This window comes from Fonsecaea multimorphosa (assembly GCF_000836435.1).
Source record: "Fonsecaea multimorphosa CBS 102226 unplaced genomic scaffold supercont1.1, whole genome shotgun sequence".
Classification (NCBI taxonomy): Eukaryota; Fungi; Ascomycota; class Eurotiomycetes; order Chaetothyriales; family Herpotrichiellaceae; genus Fonsecaea; species Fonsecaea multimorphosa.
Window position 1 is genome coordinate 1 of NW_015971635.1, and position 19912 is coordinate 19912.

At 52.4% G+C, this 19912-nt stretch overlaps 7 protein-coding genes and 1 non-coding gene across 8 annotated transcripts; 5 read left to right on the forward strand and 3 right to left on the reverse strand.

The window, feature by feature from the left end:
* Nucleotides 1-108: 108 nt before the first annotated feature.
* Z520_00001 (uncharacterized protein) lies at nucleotides 109-2359 on the reverse strand (the record flags this gene model as incomplete). Its single annotated transcript, XM_016770523.1, has 2 exons — nucleotides 109-2289; nucleotides 2339-2359. 2 exons carry the CDS (start codon nucleotides 2357-2359, stop codon nucleotides 109-111), a joined length of 2202 nt encoding a protein of 733 aa, XP_016637433.1.
* Nucleotides 2360-2805: 446 nt separating this feature from the next.
* Nucleotides 2806-5367, forward strand: Z520_00002 (uncharacterized protein; the record flags this gene model as incomplete). The annotated part of the gene is made up of 1 exon (XM_016770524.1): nucleotides 2806-5367. The coding sequence occupies one exon, from the start codon at nucleotides 2806-2808 to the stop codon at nucleotides 5365-5367; it is 2562 nt and encodes an 853-aa protein (XP_016637434.1).
* A 272-nt stretch (nucleotides 5368-5639) lies between these two features.
* Nucleotides 5640-8228, forward strand: Z520_00003 (uncharacterized protein; the record flags this gene model as incomplete). The annotated part of the gene is made up of 1 exon (XM_016770525.1): nucleotides 5640-8228. One exon carries the CDS (start codon nucleotides 5640-5642, stop codon nucleotides 8226-8228), a length of 2589 nt encoding a protein of 862 aa, XP_016637435.1.
* A 391-nt stretch (nucleotides 8229-8619) lies between these two features.
* Z520_00004 (uncharacterized protein) lies at nucleotides 8620-9456 on the reverse strand (the record flags this gene model as incomplete). Its single annotated transcript, XM_016770526.1, has 1 exon — nucleotides 8620-9456. The coding sequence occupies one exon, from the start codon at nucleotides 9454-9456 to the stop codon at nucleotides 8620-8622; it is 837 nt and encodes a 278-aa protein (XP_016637436.1).
* A 4025-nt stretch (nucleotides 9457-13481) lies between these two features.
* On the forward strand, nucleotides 13482-14372 carry Z520_00005 (uncharacterized protein; the record flags this gene model as incomplete). Its single annotated transcript, XM_016770527.1, has 1 exon — nucleotides 13482-14372. The coding sequence occupies one exon, from the start codon at nucleotides 13482-13484 to the stop codon at nucleotides 14370-14372; it is 891 nt and encodes a 296-aa protein (XP_016637437.1).
* A 411-nt stretch (nucleotides 14373-14783) lies between these two features.
* Nucleotides 14784-17498, forward strand: Z520_00006 (uncharacterized protein; the record flags this gene model as incomplete). Its single annotated transcript, XM_016770528.1, has 1 exon — nucleotides 14784-17498. The coding sequence occupies one exon, from the start codon at nucleotides 14784-14786 to the stop codon at nucleotides 17496-17498; it is 2715 nt and encodes a 904-aa protein (XP_016637438.1).
* Nucleotides 17499-18191: 693 nt separating this feature from the next.
* Nucleotides 18192-18306, reverse strand: Z520_00007. The gene has a single exon. It is a non-coding gene; the product is annotated as a tRNA-Ile (tRNA).
* Nucleotides 18307-18787: 481 nt separating this feature from the next.
* Nucleotides 18788-19798, forward strand: Z520_00008 (uncharacterized protein; the record flags this gene model as incomplete). The annotated part of the gene is made up of 1 exon (XM_016770529.1): nucleotides 18788-19798. One exon carries the CDS (start codon nucleotides 18788-18790, stop codon nucleotides 19796-19798), a length of 1011 nt encoding a protein of 336 aa, XP_016637439.1.
* Between the last annotated feature and the right edge of the window lie 114 nt (nucleotides 19799-19912).

Genomic DNA, 19912 nt, shown 5'->3' on the forward strand with positions numbered 1-19912 from the left:
TCCTCCTCCTCCTCCTCCTCCTCCTCCTCCTCCTTCTCTTCGTGCCCCGTCTACAAGTGTCCACTACCGCTCCCCCTCCGGCCTGTGTGTCGGGTTCGTATTCGGTTCTCAGAGACCCATCCACGCCGTCTTCGCGACGCATTCCACCCCGGGCTTGCGCTTGCTCGGCTTAATCAGGCCCAAGTGCCGCAGGTCCGCCAGCGCGCGGTAGAACAGGGCCAGGGTCTGCCTCTCGTCACTGCTGACGACCTGATCGTCCTTGGTCTCGTCCTTGTTCTCATCATTATCGTCGTCGTCGTTATTGTCCTCGTCAAGTTCATCCGCCTCGGCTTCGGTGTCCTCCTCCCCATCAGGCCGCGAATCCCTGCTGCGCGACGCGAGCGTGTCCCGAAACGCATCCCACAGGTCCCGCACGTTGACCACCGCGCCCGCTTCGTTGAGCATGCTCAGCAGCAGGCTCGTGGGTGGGAGGCGCGCCTTGTTGTCCGGTCCCGGTACATCATGGCGTCCTCCTACAGTGCCTGCGTTGCTGTGAGACACCGCGCAGCATGAGCAGCCAAGGTAGTCTCCGGGGCGAGTCAGGGCGCGCTCGATGCAGTGGCGCGGTTGTGGGTGGATGGTTTGGGAGAGCGGGGACTTTTGCGTCATGGTGTATGCCTCGGCCAGGAAGTGGCGGAAGGGGTTGAGATTGAGGTGGTCGACGCAATGGGATGATGAGGAGGATGTTCGGGTTTCGATGTATCCGCGCAGGATGGCTAGGACTTTTTCCGCGGCAGAAGCGGGTGGATCGGTCTCTGGTTCTGCCTCCGTCTCTGATCCTTGTGCAGAGGACCGCTGGTAGACTCGCAGATCCTCCAGTTCTGGGGCACCCTCCTCGAGCATTTGAGCGACGGGCGTCCCAGACGGGGGGCTTTTGAGTTTGTCTTCGATGGCCTCGAAGATTTCTGATCGAGTCAGGTCAGGCAGGGAGTGCAGGAGATGCATTTCGCTCTCCCACGTCGTGTACGCTTCCAGCTTGAGTGTGCAGTGGTAGATGTATCTCAGGGTGGAGATTGCGGACAGACTTGATCGCATGATTCGTTTCCCTGATTCCATTGCTTGGACAGCTGCCTTTTCAAGTTCATCGTCGGACGCAAGCAGGCGCCGGACGGCCTCCCGCTGCGTCTTGTCGCCGCCATTTGCCACCAGCGCTTCGCAGTAAGACCGGAAGCTGGCGAGGTTGCGGATAGCTTGGCACAGCGCCGGGCTCCATGATGGCGACTTCGTCCTGGTTTCGGTGGACAATATTGAGAGAGGGTTCGCGAAGAAGTGACACATGTGAGCGTATTTGATGGCCCGAGCGAATGTTGTCGGTGTGGTGCCTTGGTCTTCAGCCAATGCGGCCAGCACGTTGACGACCGACGGACCAAGGAACACTTCTGCATTTTGGTCGTGCTGTATTGTGGAGTACAACTTGAAAAGGCCATCTTCCAAGTTAAAGTCTGGGCTCGGTTCAAAGATTTGAGCATCGAGCATTGAAACCGTCAATCTAGATAGTCGAGACTCAAACAGTTCAATCGTCGTCGATATGCCGATGAAAAGCACAATCGGAATTCGGTCTGACCAGGACTGCAAAGTCGAGATCAGTTCAGAAAGGACAGCGTTGTCGAATCCCTCGGCATCCATGATGGATATCACCACTCGCTCGACGTGGTGACGCTGGACGTACCGCTGCAGCAACTCCAGATCGAAGGGCATGGGGATAAGGGATTTGTGCTCGTTCAGAAATTCTGTGTACTTCTCAACTCCGTCTCGTCCAGACATCGCCGATCTGACGAGGTTCTTCAATGCAGTCTGAATGTTCGGGCAGTGAGCCGGTTGCAGAGTGACGAGCAACTCCGGTTCGTCTTGCACGTTCCCTTTCGTTGTGCTTTTCCATATCTTGTGAAGGTCATGGTGATGGTTTCTGCTTGGGCCCAAGGCAAGCAACGCAGTCTTCAGTCTCTTGTGCTTCCGAAGACTACCTGCACCCTGGGTGCGCGCAAATCTTATGACAGGCCCAACAAACCTTTCGTCTACCACCTCGACAATGCTGTTGATTTTCTCCTCTTGTTTGGCCCATACCGACTCAAACTGGAGTTTTCGCAGTGCGGCAGCATCCTCAGACTCTTGCCCGCTCAGCAATCGTGGCCATGAGTATTCTTCTTGGACAGGACCCTTCGAAGGGACTTTGCTCAACTTCCGCCTCTTCTGCGGTCTCCCATCGATCTCTTCGGTCGCTTGACTTGTGGGTTTGAAGATGTAGCAGGTCTACCATATATTAACGGGTGGTACAGAAAAAGGGCTGTCTTCAGCTTACCGTGTGGGTTTCGTCGTCCATCTGGGGGTCGCTGTACTCAATAGGCCCTCGGTCTTGTTTGGGCCAGCTCACCTTGCAGGATGAGGTCGAGACGCGCTCCGGTTGAGTCGCGTCGCGAATGGGAATGGGTTTTGTCTGACAGAAGAACTCTTTCAAATTGTCGTTAGCAGTTTTAGTCAGACAGATATTTAATTACAGGCCGCCTATTCCATCACAGTGCTTTACAGCCTTACCTTGACATGTTTCATTCACTCCAACCTCTTTCGAAGGACATGCAAAATTTATTGAGGTTAAGCAAGCAGCTAAGAGGACCTCCAAGATGTCCTTCCAACTCACATCATACTGAGTCAGCTCGAAATGTTTCATCATTACTGATCTGCTGTGCATTGATAGGAGATGAAGATCAGTCTGTCAAGAACCACGTTCCTAACGACCGGCTTCACTAGTTCACTCACATACCCAATGTGATGAACAAGCCACGAGGCTATAAGGCTCGTCATTCGTTGGAGAAGGCTGTTGAGACTATTTATGGCCTCGATGCAGGCGATTTGCTTCTATGCCCTCTGGCCCAGATCCAAGACACAGATCTGAGACTATGGCGACTGAGATTATCATGCACACCACTTCTGACAGGCGTCCACCATCCAATAGAACACTTTGACAAGCTCGACCAGCAGCTCTCAGTCTTTCTGCAGCGCCCTGATAGCTTTGTCAGGGATACCTCGCACAGGGATGGCGCGCTTTTCCATGATATGTGTTCCAAGGCGGAAAAGCTACTCGCCCGGCTACCAGAAGTTCCGCAGCGTAGTTTCTCGCTGCCTCTGAACAATGGTATCAGGCGGAAGCAAGGCACGACGCTGTGGGACAGTATCAAAAATGGCAAATGGGCAACAAAGTATATTGTGCCAGAGGCGCAGTTTCACTTCCAGCTGCAGAGCTCAGAAGATGCCGACTCAGTGCTCACCCTGCTATCCAAGTTGCAGAACCTCGCCTGGGATAATTTCTACGTGACCACGCACATTGACACCAACTCCTTGATACTGGCGGCTGTATTCGCGAATCAAGGCTCTGTCCCGGACCTGCGTCTTGCTCGAAACTCGCTCGAATATGTGAACTTGCTCTCCGAATTGTTTGACGAATATCAAAGCATGTGCGACGCCGTATCTTTCGGGATCCAGGCCCCGTTCGAGGATGACTCGGACGAAGGTCGTGCGCTAAAGGACGCCCTGTTTCCTCAGGAGCGTGATGACCATGAACAGGCAATGACGATCGTCAAAGTTTTCCTCTGGTCGGCATGGCAACGGTCTGTGATGCTTCATTTCTACTATGTGGTTGGAGTTCAACTCGCTCATGGGTATTCGTCTACCTGGAACACCTTCCTGGCCATTCGCGGCGTACACGAACTAGAATCTCTTTCTAGAGACGCGTATCGCGGCAAGTGCACCGATTACCTCTGTAATTGGGCCTTTGAGCTTCTGAGGACCAGTCGTACATCTGTCGGGCTTGATTTTCGCCGCATGATTTCGAGGTTTGATGCTCAGTTCCATGGACGGCATGGACGATGCATCAGGGATTCGACTTCTACCTGTGAAGGTGGACAGCCAGAGACATGCCAGAGATTTACTGCAGCAGAGGCGGCCGCGCAATCAGCACATTCGCCTGGCTGTAATGGGCATTGTTCGAGAATTTTGTGGAATGCACCGTCATACTTTGAGTGTCGAAAGCCAGCAGCTATCGCGGCGATTGAAAATTCTGCATATTTGAACTATTCTCCTGTATCTTGTCAGACCCTTGCAATCTCTCACGTCTGGAGTCATGGACAAGGCGGCCGTCCTGAGACGGGTATCAACACCTGTCTGCATCACCGATATTGCCGCTTGGCCCGTCAGTTTGGGTGCGACACGTATTGGATCGACGCCGCGTGTATCCCAAGCGAGACCACTCTACGACGACAGGCCATCGATAGCATCAACGAAATCTTCGCCGCGTCAAAGGTAACCCTGGTTATCGACATGGATGTCCAATCCGTCGATGTGACTCTACCAGATCCCAGCATTGCAGAAATTGAGACGCTGGTCTCAACACTATTGGTGAGTGATTGGACTGTCCGTGGCTGGACATTGCTGGAAGCGATGCGTGGCAGTCGTGCGATCTGGCTGCTTTGCAAGAATGATGGAGTAATGAATCTTCGTCATGCTCTTACCATATTACATGAGCGCGGTGGGATCGACATTGGTGTTCTGCTTGGGAGCGCGCAGCATCTGATCCCCCATTCAGACCCAGCCTCGAAGAAAACCGTCGAGGAAGCAGGTTTTCTCCTCAGTCAACGCCACACGTCCTGGCCCGAAGATGTAATAATTTGCTGGTCTTTGCTCATCAACGCACCCGTGCGAAAAGAGGCGGCTGGTCTCTGGCGGAACCAGACTCGAGTCAGAAGCGGCTACATATTATCGAGCGCTCCGCGCGTCGGCACGATGAAAGGCTTTGGTTGGGCGCCTAGCACACCGTATGTTCGACCAATTAAAAGGTCTGTTGGTCTTGAGAACGGTAGGAGTCAAGAGTACAGCGTGAGATTCCCATCATATGATGGAGAGGGTAGCCTCCCCGTCAATATCACGGAACACGGATTGCGTGGAAAGTGGCGTGTTGTGGAGGTCGATCGCTCGCTCCTGGAAAGTACTAAGGACTTGTGCTGCGAGTTGACACCCTTTCCTTACGTATACGAGGATGACGAAATGGCTTTCGAAACCCCCCAGTTGATATATGCTCACCCCGACGACGCATTGGCCTGGCTTACCATCGTCGACTTACTTGACCATGGAGCCCGGGTAAGGCTTGTCAGAGCAGTGGCTGAAGATGGTATATCTCCGGCTGTCGGCACTAGCCAGCGAGGGGAAGGGTTTGGGCTGATTGCGGCGCTTTGTGCCAGCCTCAATGGAGGATTGTCATGGGAATGGAAAGGGGTATATTCCTGGCAAGAGAGTGAGAATTACGAGGGTTGGGAGGTTGTTGAGATGTTGATCACGTAGATTCCAGTCTATTTGACCGTGGAATTTGAGTGCGCTGTACAACGATGCAATCTTGCTCCCCTGACATTGTTGACGACGTGTTTTAGAGGTCGATGAGAATAGTCGTCGAAAGGAGACGAGGCTGAGATGCGCGGTTGATCCTCGGCTAAACTTGAACTGGCGAGGCGGCTGCGTGACTTTTTCTCTCGCCGCAGTCCATCAACTACAGAGTACGCTGGAACCATTCTTCGAGTGTCTGATCATTGTGCAAATAGGGATCCGTTGATTTCTCTATGCGCAGCATCTGCCAGCTGTCTCGAAGATGGCACCAACAATTCTGTCTGTCTCCGAGTTTCGCGGGACATCAACTCTGCCTGCAACATCTCCAACCGGTGCGACAGTATCGCCAAACCGCTCGCTCACGTCCTCTTCCTCCGCGCAAGCCGCCGACCGCGTCTCTGGCGCAGGCAGATATTCATGAATTCGAACAACAGGGCGAGGATGCGTCCACCAGACTTCCGGTCCGCGACCTTCTAGACGACGAGACACATGCCTTGAAGGCAGAGTTGGACAAACTGGATCGCGAACTCGCGGTCATGCGAGAAGGGCCTTTCGGTCGGAACAGCGAGTTCATGCGATCTTTCCCCGTCGACGAGAGGGAAGAACTGCTGAAAGCACTGGAAGAAGAGGGTGTCATGCCTCCTGAGGATCTGGATCTGGTATCTGAGGAAGATTTGGATGAGTTGGCAAAAGAGGAGGAAGGGAAGAAACAAGCCACGATGCCGAAATCCGCTCTCAAGGTTACCCTTAGCATCCCTGTCAGAGACAAGATATACGTCAAGCGATTCAACACCGCATTGGAATCAGCACAACAGAAGGTTGATGAGAAGGCCTATTTCACCCTGTGGAAATGGTATCTACGGTGCCAGCAGCATGTTTCCAACTTTGCCTTGATACTGCCTGAGGATGTCTGGCATTTCCTCTGGAAGTCACAAAGCACGATCTATTACAGGCCCAAACACCTCCAAATGTTGGGCAAGGATATGATGAAAGCAGATGTGCCGCTGGAAGACAAAGAGTGGATTGAATATATCGATGCGCTGCAGGCTACAGGGAATATCGCCGCCGCTGCAGAAGCCTGGGAAGCGCAGAGGCCCAGATTGGGCCTTAAAGAGGATCTTGCGGGGCTGTTCTGGATCACCGGTGTTCGGCTCTATGTGCAACTTGGGAGGCCGCAAAAGGCGCAGCGTTTAGCATTTGAATGCTATGACCACACGACAATGATCGACCCCGAAGTCCTTGTCATGGTCATCTCTGCCTGGGCCAAAAGTCAAAGCCCTTCTGCCGACTCCAAGACGTGGTTTTGCTACCTGGAGCTGCGGAAGAGGCTCGAGGGCAGGGAAGACCAGAAGACGACGGTAGACGTCCTGGGTCGACTTAGTAGTGCCCTACTTGATGCTGGCCGTACTGATCTTGCTCTGTCGGTCTTTAAAGATATGTTCATGCTTACAGCCAAGTCGCCAACCGACTCACTGAGGATCTTCAGGGAGCTTAGCAAAGAGGCGAGTCAATCTCAGTCACCCAGTGAGCAACTCGTCAATCAGATTGGGTTGTCTTCCCTAGCCCTCTTCCCCCGCAGGTTCCACAACAAATATTTCTTTGCAGCGTGGATCAAATGGCTCCTTGGTGAGGGAAGAACCGACGAGGCTGCCGTGGTCGTTGACCTTATGTATGAGCGTGGAATTCGACCCGATGCTGGGCCATTGAATGGCCTTATAGCGGCTTGGTTCCGTCAAGGCTCGCCAACTACCCGTCAAAAGGCCGAGGAGACCGCATGGGCCATGATACAATCCCGGGTTGAAGTGGTTCAGAAGCGGCTTTCGAAGGCAGACAATACCGGTACTACCAATCTCGCCTCCTCGATTGAGGGTCGGCGGACCCCTTTTTTCCTCAAACGAGGGGCGCCGGTTGCAACAATTGAGACGTTCTCCATCTTGCTACAACATTACACTCGCCGCTCAGATCTGGCCAATGCCAGTCATCTCACCGACGTCATGACTGGTTCGGCTCAGATCAAACCAAATTCATTCATCATGAACCATTGGCTTTATGCTTCGCTGCGATCGGGCCAGATCCCGGATGTCTGGAGCAAATATTCGACCTTGAAGCAATCTATCTCCCCTGACCTCGAGACGTTCGCGGCGCTATGGGATACCGCCAAGCAATGTTATTCATTCCCTCACCGACATCAGGGCGGGTTTCCTCACGCTCGAATGCTCTTTGCGGAGATGCAGGAATGGTTTGGTGGCCTCGACCGCAAGAGGAAAACCGCCGCCCAAGCGGACTTTTCTTCTGAATTGTACGAACAGATCATCCGCTGTTTCTGCCTCTCCTCCGACCCCTTGGGTACTCTCTGCGCGCTCCACGGCCTCCGCGAGTCTTTCAACATGTTGCCGCACGAGGAAGTCAGCCGCTTGATAATCATGCAGGTCGCGCGTTCTTTCGCCTCCGACTTCGCGCCACTCAAAACCCGCGCTCCTCGCGGCCTGCGAATGAAGAAGAACCTCCAGTACCAAAGCGCGGTCAAGACGCTCACGGAGATCGTCGTCGCCATCAGCGACAAAATGGTGCAAGAAAAGGACATCGTCAACCCCGAGGCCGTGGAGCAGATTGAAAGCCAGCCCGCGAAAGAGCTCAGGCTCGATGTGTTGTCGGCTTTTTTGTGTCTTGTCATTGAGAAGAGAATGAAAAGTGCGGCGACGACTCAGGGAGAGGGAGTCCTGGCGCAAGAGATCGCAAGGGTTGCGGACCAGATGAGGACGAAGGTCCCGTCTGAGGCGCTGGTGCAGCGGGACTGGAGCGACGTGGAGGTTTCAATGTAACATTAACAACAACAATATGGTCATTCTGGCCCGGGGAGGCGAGTTATGGTCAGGAGGAGTGATCATCCCATCTCCCATTGGGTGTGCTGTTCAACATCTACATATAATCTGTATCATAACACATTTAGAGAGAGCATGATGAGCCCACTCACTCACTCAACCACTCCGCCAAAGAGATCTTCGCCTGTTTCCTTTAAGAAAAAAAGGCGCATCCTTTACTTTGCAACATGGAAATGCTCGATTCGTTCTTGCTAATGCATCCATTGCACCTCCCATTCCTCATAAGTTAAGACTCCAAACTTTGTAACAGAAAAATATCCCTGGCCAGAAAAGCGTGTTGGGGGAATCAAATAGGTATCGTACAATGCACGGGGGCCTTCCGGAGCTCACTTTACTTCTTCCCTTTCTTCTTCTTCTGCTTGCCGCCCCCAGTGCCAGTGGACAAAACCTCGGCGGCTGGCGTTTCAACAATGACTCCATCCTCATCACTGCTGACCGTGGCGGCTTTTGGGGCCGTCGCTGTCTTTTCTGCAGCGGCTGGAGAAGTTGCAGATGCAGACGCAGGAGTAGTAGAAGCGGTAGGCTTATCACCAATACCCACCACTGCTGCTGCTGCTGCTCCTGCCGCCGCATCCTCGCCGCCGCCCATTAACTCCCGCCTTGCCATCTCTCTCTGATTATCCCACCTCTCCTTCTCCTCCGGCAGGGTCTTCTTGATGGCGTCGAGTTTCTCCCTCAGGATCTGGTTCTGCACCATCTCGTTTGCGCTCTGGAAGATGGTCTGTCCCCACGTCCCTGGCGTTCCTCCAGAGCCGGATCCGCTCAGCGCGTTGGCCTCGGCGACCACGTCCTTGAGTTCGAGCTCGAGTTCCTGCTCGGCGCGCTGCAGCCGCTGGAAGATCTCGTCGCCGACCACCCCACGTTGGAGGAGTGCCGCCAGTGCGGGCTTGCGCATCCGCACCTCCATGATGCGTCGGATGTCGTCGCACGCCCGTGCCAAAAGCGCCGCCCGTAATACTGAATCAGGTACTTTTGTGTTTCCGTCGTCTTGCAGGTGTAATAAGGAGAGGTAGATATTGCGGGTTGTGTGGGGAGGGAAATAGGGTGCTAGACGGAGTTTCTTCTTCACTTGTCTTTGCCGGTAGAGGTGAGAGAAGGTCGCCATGCTGCCGATCAGGATTGAGAGGTATGCGATGGGAATGAGGAGTGAGAGTGTGAGAAACTTCATCTTGAGATCAATTGTCCGGTGCGTTCACCGTGAGTGGCAGGCGTGCAAGTTTATGGTGGAGGGCGGGCGGGCACCGGTAGTGTTCCCCTTATATTTGTGTTCATGAATTGGAGGGTTGGTTTGTGGACTTTTGTGCCAGGTTGGCCTTGACAATGTATGTTTACCCAGGGCAAAGCGGGATGAAGACCAGTAGCAAATGCACTCCGAGGAGGAGGAGGTAGAGAAGGTCGGGGGGGCTGAACTTGGGAGGGCCACACAAGTCATCCGCGAAAGAGGACACTCGTGCAACTTTGGAAAACTGCGGTAGACGAGCAAGGGATCCTTATCGATAACGGGCGGAAAATCTTGGCAAAGGTTGTTCCGTTCAATCGGATACCTACCTAGGTAGTCCCTGGTAGAGGCGAGTACAGAATACAGAGTAGCAGCATTGAGGAAATAGATTCTGTAATAAATGAAAACTAGACGCAGCCCTTGAGCGGCCCTTCCGTAAACGCTTGCCAGTTCTCCTCCTGCGCTATAAACCAGTCTGATCCCTAGCCTGTCTTCCCATACCACTTCAAGAACTGGTCCCATGTATCCTCCCAATAAACCCTGTTTGGGTTCAATCGGTCAGTGCAGCCGCTAGGCTAGGATGGCGGGATCGAGGGCGGTAAAGGCATGGGGGTCAGGTATCTCATGGAGCTCGCAGAGGACGCGGTAGAAGGGCAGGACCTGGGACAATATAGGCCGCCATCATCTGGCCGATCCTACGCTGCAGGTTAAGTACTCGTTATCTCGAAACTTTGGCAGTAATGGCGGCACTGAACGCAATTGCCTCGACTCGATGTCGCTGTTGGGTCACAAAGGAAAGAGACACGTTGTTCATTCGTGAGACGTCGATTGGGCTCAGTCCGAAGGCCAACTGAGGCCCACGTTGATGCGGCGTTGAGATCGCTCGCCTGGAAGCCTATCAACGTCGCTGAATTTGTTGCGAATGGCGAGATCTGCGTTGCGAGACATTCTAGCAAGGCGAGAGATCGCTGAGAATAGAAGGTTTGAGGCGATAGGCGTTGTTTAATCGATCGGTCTAGTTTGGTGTTGTAAAGCGTTTGTAGGTGCCAATGTGAACGGTTTTACGCGTCTTAGGCTCATTCTAGTATCACCCAGTAGAGACCATACAGAGAGCCTTCTCTGGTGACGGTGTATTCCTGAACCTGTGCTCAATCGCGTCTAGGCGCCGGAATGGCAAGATCGCTTCATCGCTTAGATCGTCGAAGTTGAAGATGAATGATTTGTATGGGATAAGTGGCCGCTTAGGTTGCGGCCGACGCGCTTTCTTGCGTGTCCTGCGTCTTTTGACTGTGGTTAAACAGTCCCAGTATGTGGCACGCCAGTCCTTCTTTCCTCGGAAAGCGAGGTCGATCCCACAGACGTGGATCGATATTCGAAGGCGTGCCATATACTGCCAATCCGTCTCCGTTCGAGCAAGATTCTCGTTATGGTAGGGACGCCACGATGGACTGGGCATATGTAGGCGGTCGACCTACGTCCATACTTCGCGCCGTGCAGGAACCGATGAATGGCCCCTAGGGCTATTTGTGTGCCTGCAGCGTGCAAGTCGTCCAGCTCGTCCTTGTAGCCGTCCGACATCTCTGTGGTTTTGCGGCAAAGAGTGCACCGAAACCGTAGCTTCCTGAACGCCCCGTGTAACTGTACCACACCCTGAGCCGGTCGTTTGTACCTCTCTGAGTACTCGTGAAGAATACTGGGCCTATTCTCGGAAAGTGGACATTGAGACCTGATAAAATCCAGGCGGTTTGCCTGTAAGTAGCCCAAGCTCGAAACTGACCCTGACCACTGCTACAGCTGTCTCGGGGTCTGACATGTCTCCAACGTAATCCTCTATCTCCTTTTGTCCACAGCCATGGCGAAAAGGAGCGGAGGAGACTTTATGTATGTATGTATAAATGGGTAGTTCAATCGGTCAGGGCAGCCACTAGGCTATGAGGATGGCGAGATCGAGGGCGGTAAAGGGGCACTGAGGGAGAACATTTTGCTCGCGTTGAGACGATAGTATAGTGCCGAATTTGTGGCAACTGAGGTACTTTTGCGTGTGGGCCTTTCCCTCGATCTTTGAAATGGATCTTCTTGTGAAGGGGTGTGGACGTTGGCGAGACGTAGTCGCCGCCACTGGTGTATCTTAGACGGGGGTCCTTGTGTAGACCCGACAGAAAAAAATTGCCAAAGCACTATGGAAGTTCTAGTTTCGATATAGACTTCCAGGGCTTAGTAGTAGTAGTAATAGTAGAATAAGAGGACAGTTGTTGGCGATATCAGTAAGATTCGCCTTGTTGCAGACGATAAAGGGATTTCGAAACATTTCGATCACATGTTGACCGAAGGACCATCTGACAGCTCGTGGCTGATGATGCCTCGCAGCACGTACTGGGTCTGCTCCCACTTTGGCTGCGAGTCTTGCAACAAAAGCTCCAGCTTCTGCCGCAAGTCCTCTCTGTCTGAATGAGTTCAGAAGTCCAGCATAGTGGGAATAGACCTAGAGGCATCCAGTAACGAGATAGATCGATATTGGAAGATGTTCCAGGACGAGGAATAACCTCCATAGGCTCTTAAAGTTGTAGTGGTCGTAGTATAGTACGACCCGTTGGACTGTCTCCAGCTGGGCAATCCAAAGGTTGTCGAAGTTCTGGTGCTGAAGCTACCTTGAAAATAGCTTCTTCGTCGTTATTCGACCGATTCAGATATATATGAGCAGAAATACTGCGACTTTGTCCGAACGCTGTCAAGGGTTGTAGACAGATCCTCGGAGCATCCGGCGGAAAGGCCGATCGCCATTCTCCATGTAAAAGTAGCGGCGACGAGTGGATTGAGTCCTGTACGCCCTCATATATGTCCGGATGTCTTAAAATATTATGTATGTATGTATGTATAAATGGGTACCATGCTTGAGACTGTTGATTCTGTCGCAACCGAGACTTGACAGGGCCGAGGCCGTCAAGTACACTTCTCAGCCATGTGTATATCGTCCTCTTTCAGGAAGTTCCTCGGAGCAGTAGATCTTCGCAATTTCATGCAACGACAAGGCGGAGGCCCTGGGAAAAGCTATTGTAGCGATCGAGTATCGGATAGTCAATCAAGGCATGGTCATTGTAGCGGAGGTGATATGGTTGGTCTTAGGAGCCGTCGGCCTTCCCTCTGGCTCATATCGTAAGTTATGATATGTGGGTAGTCATATCCCGAGACGACTCGTAAGTCAGCTCTCAGAGCGCAAGATCTGTGCCCTCGGGCTGAATGGTAGTCATAATAGGGAGCAGTCGACGGCATTGTCGGTGGAAGAGCTCTTAGCTTCCTCCTGAGTTCTGCTCAACGAGGAGGTCTTGAAGAGCATTCTCTGGAGTACTGACATCCTGCACCACGTGAAGGTGGCTCTCCTGCGCAGGATATTGATTTCGACAGGTGTTGAGGAGCGATGAACGCGTTGCAAAGTGCAGCTGAGGAGATAGAAGTACTCGGGACAACTGGCGCCCAGCGAGCCAGACTGGTAAATTGAGTTCGCGTAAGAGTGGGGACAAGGGATAATAAAGGAGGCATTACCCGATTTAAGTATCGCTCCAGGGGGATCCTCCATTGCCGCTAAAATGCGATGATTACCTCGTATTACTCCGTACTCGGTATATCTAATCTCCCTCAGGCCATCGTCGTATGCACCATCCGATAAGTGTCACTATCACAGGCCAGTGGTTAAATTGGTCCTACACGCCTCATTTTTCAAAACCCAGCCTCGAGAATTCTGCAGTGGTCTCCCGTCCTCGTGCGTTTCTTGGACTGTAGCGGGTTCAGAACCCTCCTGAATCTTTCAGCCTTGCCGCACGGGCCTCAGAGCGCCCACAAATTCCTTCGACAGGGTTGGACCCCATAGATTCAGGCTCTTCTTGGCTGGTAAGGCTTCCAGCTCCCAACTCGAAGACAATATTATTCAGCCAGTCTCTGAACTACAGCCCCGTAACACGAAGCGACAAGTATCAAGAATGCCCCGTACCGTTCTCATCACTGGCTGCTCCGACGGCGGTCTTGGAGCTGCCCTTGCCGTAGCCTTCCACAAACACGGCGACCATGTCATCGCGACCGCTAGAAACCCTGCGAAAATGGCCTCTCTCAAGGCTATGGGTATCGATACTCTGCAGCTTGACGTCTTATCAGAAGATTCGATCAAAGCAGCAGTTCAGGCCACTTCCAAGATGACAAACAATTCCCTCGACATACTAGTCAATAATGCAGGAAAAGGCTATAGCACTCCGCTGATGGACGCCTCGACATCTGAAGTCTCCAAGCTGTTTGAACTGAATACTATATCTGCTCTCCGCGTTACTCAAAATTTCTTCCCTCTCCTGCGCAACTGCAAGGACGGCGCCTTAGTTGTGAATAACACTTCATGCGCAAGCGTCATGCCCGTACCTCTTCAAGGCCCATACAGCGCCACAAAGGCTGCCCTTGCGTCCTTTTCGGATGCCCTTCGACAGGAGCTACAGCCCTTCAATATCAAAGTCGTCGATTTGAAGACCGGCACTGTGAAGTCGAACTTTTTCGCAAATGCCTCGTCGTCGGGGGGCTCTGCAGATGGTAGTTTGAGACTGCCCAAGGACTCGCTCTATCTGCCTGGCAGGGAACCGGTGGAGAAATTTATGCGGACAGATATCGACATTCCTGTAATGCCGGCGGATGAGTGGGCTATGAAGGTTGTTCGAGACTTGTCAAAGCGAAACCCTCCCTTGCATGTATGGCACGGCGGTAATGCGTTCCAAGTATGGCTGAGTTCCTTCTTGCCTGTAGGCATGCTCGACTCGACATTGAGGAAGATGACGGGATTAGATGTCGTGGAGCGCTACTACCGTGGTTTGAGGGAACAGAAGACGAAATAGACGGACATTGGGTACACATCGATCTTTTCTCTCTCAGCAGCATTGCGAACAAGGTAGAAAAGCTTCTTGATTGTTGCAAGGAAGAGAGAATCTTGGCACTATTCCCTTGCCACAAGCGAACGAGGCGATGATCCCGGTGCTATGGTGTCACACCTATTTCACCGTAAACAAGCGTTATTGGACTCGCCCGAGTCTAAATTGTCTCATCAGCCGACTAGAAGTTCGACGGGTTACTTTTGTGTAATTCAGAGAAGGCGCAGCGGGAACCTAGCCTCGCGTGCCTCGGAGGGTCGATAACTCAGCCTCGTCCCTCGGCACACCTTCCTCGTCTTTAAATCGTCGAAACTTTTTTGGGCTGCAGCGACTCAATCTCAAAAGTCCCAGTGCGTACTCTCTCTGCGCAAGTCGGAAATGGCGCCGTCGCAGCTCAAGCAGCTGAAAGCCTCGCTGCATGAGAGCGGCGTTCTTGGCCCTCAGAAATCCAAGAAACAGCGAAAGCTGACCTCCAAAGATGCGCAAAAGCGGGCGCAGCGTAATGCCGCACTTGAGGGCATTCGAGAACGATTCAATCCCTTCGAGGTCAAGGCACCTGCCCGAAAAGCGAAGTATGAATTTGTAAATGCAAAAACTACCAAAGCCACAGTTGGCCGGCCGGGTGTCACACGCGGCTTGGGTGAAGAGCGGCGGCGGGAGACGTTGCTGAAGGAGATACAAAGCCGCAATAAGGTGGGCGGGTTGCTTGATCGACGGTTTGGAGAGAATGACCCCACGATGACGCCCGAGCAACGAGCAGCCGAGCGGTTTGCGCGTCAGAACGAGCGCAAAACAAAGAAGAGTTCCATGTTCAACCTTGAAGACGACAGCGAGGAGGAGATGACGCTCACGCATGGTGGAAGATCACTCAACTTGGGGGGCATTGTCGAAGATGACTTTGATGAAGATGATATAAATGGCTCGGACAATGCAGACGGAGATTTTAATCAGGATGACAGGCCTCGGAAAAAGATGCGTCTCGCCGAAACCGAAGACGTCGATCCCGAAGAGGAGGACGAGGAAGGTCTACCGCCGAGGAGGAAGACGAAAAATGAGGTGATGAAAGAGATTATCGCAAAGTCAAAGATGTACAAGGCGGAGCGTCAAGCTGCAAAAGCAGACGACGATGATCTTCGAGCCGAGCTGGACAAAGGCATGGTCGAGTTCTACGAAGCGCTTCGAGTGCACAAGCCGCCAGAGAAGGAAACTCTACCACCATCAACTTCAAACGCCGAGCCGCACATGGATCCCTCTCGCGCTGCAATGCTGGCAGGGAAGAGCAGGGAGGAGGCAGAAAAAGAGTACGAGTCCAATCTTAGAAAGTTAAAATTGGAGGCTCGGTCGAAACCGACTGTACGGACCAAAACTGACGAAGAGAGGGCTGCTGAGGAGGCTGCTCGACTTGAAGAGCTTGAGCGCAAGAGGATCCGCAGGATGAAGGGCGAGGCAGAAAGCTCTGAAGACGACGAAGAAGAGGAACAGGAGCCAGGGCCAGATGCCGATGTTGATGTCGACGACGCCGAGGCATTCGGTCTCTCTGCTCCTGAGTTCGACACTGTCCCGAGGAAAGAACTTGATGTTGAAGATGAAGACGAATTCCTTCTTGATGACGATCTTATTGCTTCGGATTCTGAACCTGAGATGGCAAGCGACCAAGATTCCGAAGAATCCGAGTCTGAAAGCGAGGTTGAGGACGATGGTGATGACGATTTCATCAACGGGCTGGTCTTGCCACGGGAAACACAGACCACACCGAAAACAGCCGCAAAGACTCCAGTCAGCAATAACCTAGCTTATACTTTCCCGTGCCCTCAGACGCACGAAGCATTCTTGGAAGTGGTCAACGACTCTGAAGTCGCCGACTTGCCCACGATCGTGCAGAGAATTCGCGCACTCTATCACAAAGGTCTCGCCGAGGGCAATCAAGAAAAGCTTGACACGTTCGCTGGCGTGCTGACCCAGCATGTTGCGTTTCTTGGGGACACCAACGGCGATGTCCCGTTTTCTGTTCATGAGAGCCTCCTTCGACACTTACATTCGATGGCAAAGTCGTCGCCGGAAGCCGTTGGCGCTGCTTTCCGCAGACATCTGCAGGAAATCGCTGACAAAAGACCGCTTCAGCTGTCTCCAGGGGATCTTATCATTCTGACGGGTATCTCGACCATCTTCCCAACTTCAGATCATTTCCACTCCGTAGTCACGCCTGCCACTCTCACCATTGGACGATATCTCGGGCAAAGCTCGATCCAATCTCTGCGGGACCTCAGCACAGGCGCTTACTGCTGTTCGCTTGCCCTTCGATACCAGCGCCTTGCAAAAAGATATGTTCCAGAAGTGGTCACTTACATTACCAATGCTTTGGCCACCCTTTCGCCGTCACCCCTATCTGAACAAGACGAAGACGGCAATCCGTTGAATGTCCCGATCAGGTTGCCTGCAACACCGCTGCGGTTGAAATCGACATCTGCGGCTGTGTCAGAGAAGCTATCGTTCAAAGATTTCATCATGAATCGAACTGAGGACTACGGATCTTCACAAGGCGTTGCTCTTCTGCATGCCTTCATCCGCCTAACAACACAAGCTGCCTCACTTTGGAGCCACAAGTCCTCATTCCCCGAACTTGCTCGGCCTTTCGTCCACGCCCTTACCCACTTATCTCATCAACACAAGAAGCTCCCATCACAAACTCTCACGCTAAACAACACCAATCTCTCCGCTCTTCTCACCCTTCAGTCTGCTTCGATCAAATCACGTCTCCCCCTACTCTTACACAACCATCGCCCGCTCGCTATAAAAACTTCCTTACCTTCATTCATCGAGAATTACAACCCTGACCGACACTATGATCCAGACCGCCAACGTGCTGAGCTCTCCAAATTGAAGGCCGAGCATAAGAAGGAGAGGAAGGGAGCGATGAGAGAACTGCGCAAGGATGCCAACTTCGTTGCAAGACAGCAGTTGCAAGAGAAGAAGAGGAAAGATGAAGAATATGAAAAGAAATACAAGAGGTTGGTGGCAGAGATTCAGGGGGAGGAAGGGCACGAAGCGAAAGCTTATGAGAGAGAGAGGAGGAAGAGAAAAGGGAAATTCTAAAGAGAGAGAAGAGCTGGAAGGATTGAGGTCTTGTTGTATAGCCAGCTTCTTCAGCCGTCGGGCTGAACAAGAGACTTTTACGATCCCTTGCCAAACCAGATGTGATATACCTCAACGCCTTCCAGTCAATCCCAGATGTTACAAATACCAAAAGTCGTCGTTACGCCGATATCCTCTCGGTGCACATGTCGCTGCTGTCTCGGCAAGCCATGCGAAGCACGCGTCTATGTTGTCCTTGTGGACTGCGTCAACACATAACAGTTAACAACTTCGAGGTAAATATTCAGTAACGGGTATGGACTGTCGTGCCAAGCGGAACGCAAGCATTTCATCGCGACAATGGATTGATGCACGGAAATGAGAGCCAGGACCACTTCCTATTAACGGCGTGGAATGTTTCAAGAGAAGGCTACTACAACGCCTAGAAATTCGGGCTATAGACGTTCCTCGACATGGATCACAGCTTAGGGAAATCAATGACGGTGTGGGTATTCCATGTTCACGTTGACGGGCCGTGGCTCTCTGAGCGGTAGTGAGTGGGCACAGTATCAAATCTCAGTATGAACACATCCACTCTTTGAGTAGTATATGAATACATCGTGGCAGCTTACTGCACAAAAATATATTTGAACTCGATGCCAAAAAGAGATCAATTGTACGAGGTATATAATGCTGAAAAGGTAAAAAAGAAGTTGATCCTGGCGAGACTTGAACTCGCGACTTTCGCATTCCTCGAAAGAAGTCATACTGGATGCTACAGGGAGCATACAATATAAGAACGACACGCTAACCACTGCGTCACAGGCTTGAGAATAGTTAGCGTTGGGCGCCAACTCTGTAACTGACAGTTAAAACTCACATCATTAAAAGTGTCCAGAGAAGCGAGGAAATTTTCGGGACAATTTCAAGGCCAGTTTTACTGGGGTTCTTAATATATAACTTGCATTTTGTGCACGTGATTACCTCCATCAAAATTCCTTTGCAGCGGTACCTACAAGAACAGCCGCTCTCTCTTCCATACTGCACTGCGCAGACGACATACCAACTGTGGGCAGTTGAGCCTTTAATGACCCTGCATTCCGACGGTAAGAAGCATACGGACAAAAGATTGTCATTCTCACCCATCTCTATTTGCTCTCCCGGGTAGGGTTCTCGCACCTTCCGGACGTATAGAAGGGATTTGTTACAGCAGACAATCTTTTTGGCGTAGGATATTGACCTTGCGCCAGATCTGCTTCAGCGGCCTCTGACTTTCAAACTCGCGCAACTTGCAATCCCACGTTTCCAAAATGGGCTCCGAGGCCGCGAGCAACGATGACGAGGACGATTACATGAACATGACCTTCGAAGAAGACGCGGCGGCACACTCCTCCTCAAAGAAGAACGAAACCCTGACACAACGGAAAAAGCGGCTCGCCCGGGAAGCCGAGATCAAAGGCCGGCCGAAGTCCAAGGCCGAACTCGCACAGGAGGAGCGCAAGAAGCGCGAGTCGGCACTGAATACCACTACATTGGACACTAGCAACAGAGGGTTCAAGATGATGGCTGCACTGGGCTACAAGCCAGGAAGCGCCCTGGGCGCATCTCGTGGTGAGAAAGACGGTGAGAAAGATGACCGTCTTCTCGAACCCATCGGTCTGGAGATGCGAGAGACCCGGTCTGGAATAGGCGCCGACGCTGAAAAGAAGCGCAAGTTTAGAGAAGAGGTGGAGGCGCAGCAGGAGGCAGACAAGAAGAGGAAGGTCGAGGCCGGCGAGTTCCGAGAGCGGCAGCAGAAAGAACGTGAAGAGAAGAAGATGGAGGGTCAAATGTGGGCGGCGATGAAGGTTTGCGAAAGGCTGGACGAAGAGGATGACGAACTGGGACAACAGTCCGTCGAGGATCGCAAGGTCGACGAGACTACTGCACAGCCAAGAAGAAGGTCGAAGCCGTTGAAGAGCGTCAACGTCTTGTGGCGCAGCCTCCTCAAGCAGAGAGCCATCAATGAACGGGATCGAAGGATGAGGTACGACCTCCATCAGTCGCTGTCGAGACGGCCAGACTACATCGATCCCGATGAAGAGAAAGAGGATCAAATGGCAATGGGGAAGAACAAAGCGGAAGTGGAGGAGGTCGATGTCGACCTGGACGAGGAAGACGAAGAGCTCACGGAGTTCGAGGCCCTCGAGGTGTCGGAGAGGTTGTCGAAGCTCGTGGCGTACCTCCGCGAGAGGTGGAACTATTGCTTCTGGTGCAAATACAAATACCCGGACGAAAAGATGGAGGGATGTCCTGGGTTGACGGAGGCGGATCACGACTGAGGTTGGCCCGCCTGGTATCATGACATTTGTAGAATATATTCGTGGATCGATCAACCAACAATACGGAATGCTCTTTTATTCATTGAGCCTCGCTCCTGGATATTTAATTGTATC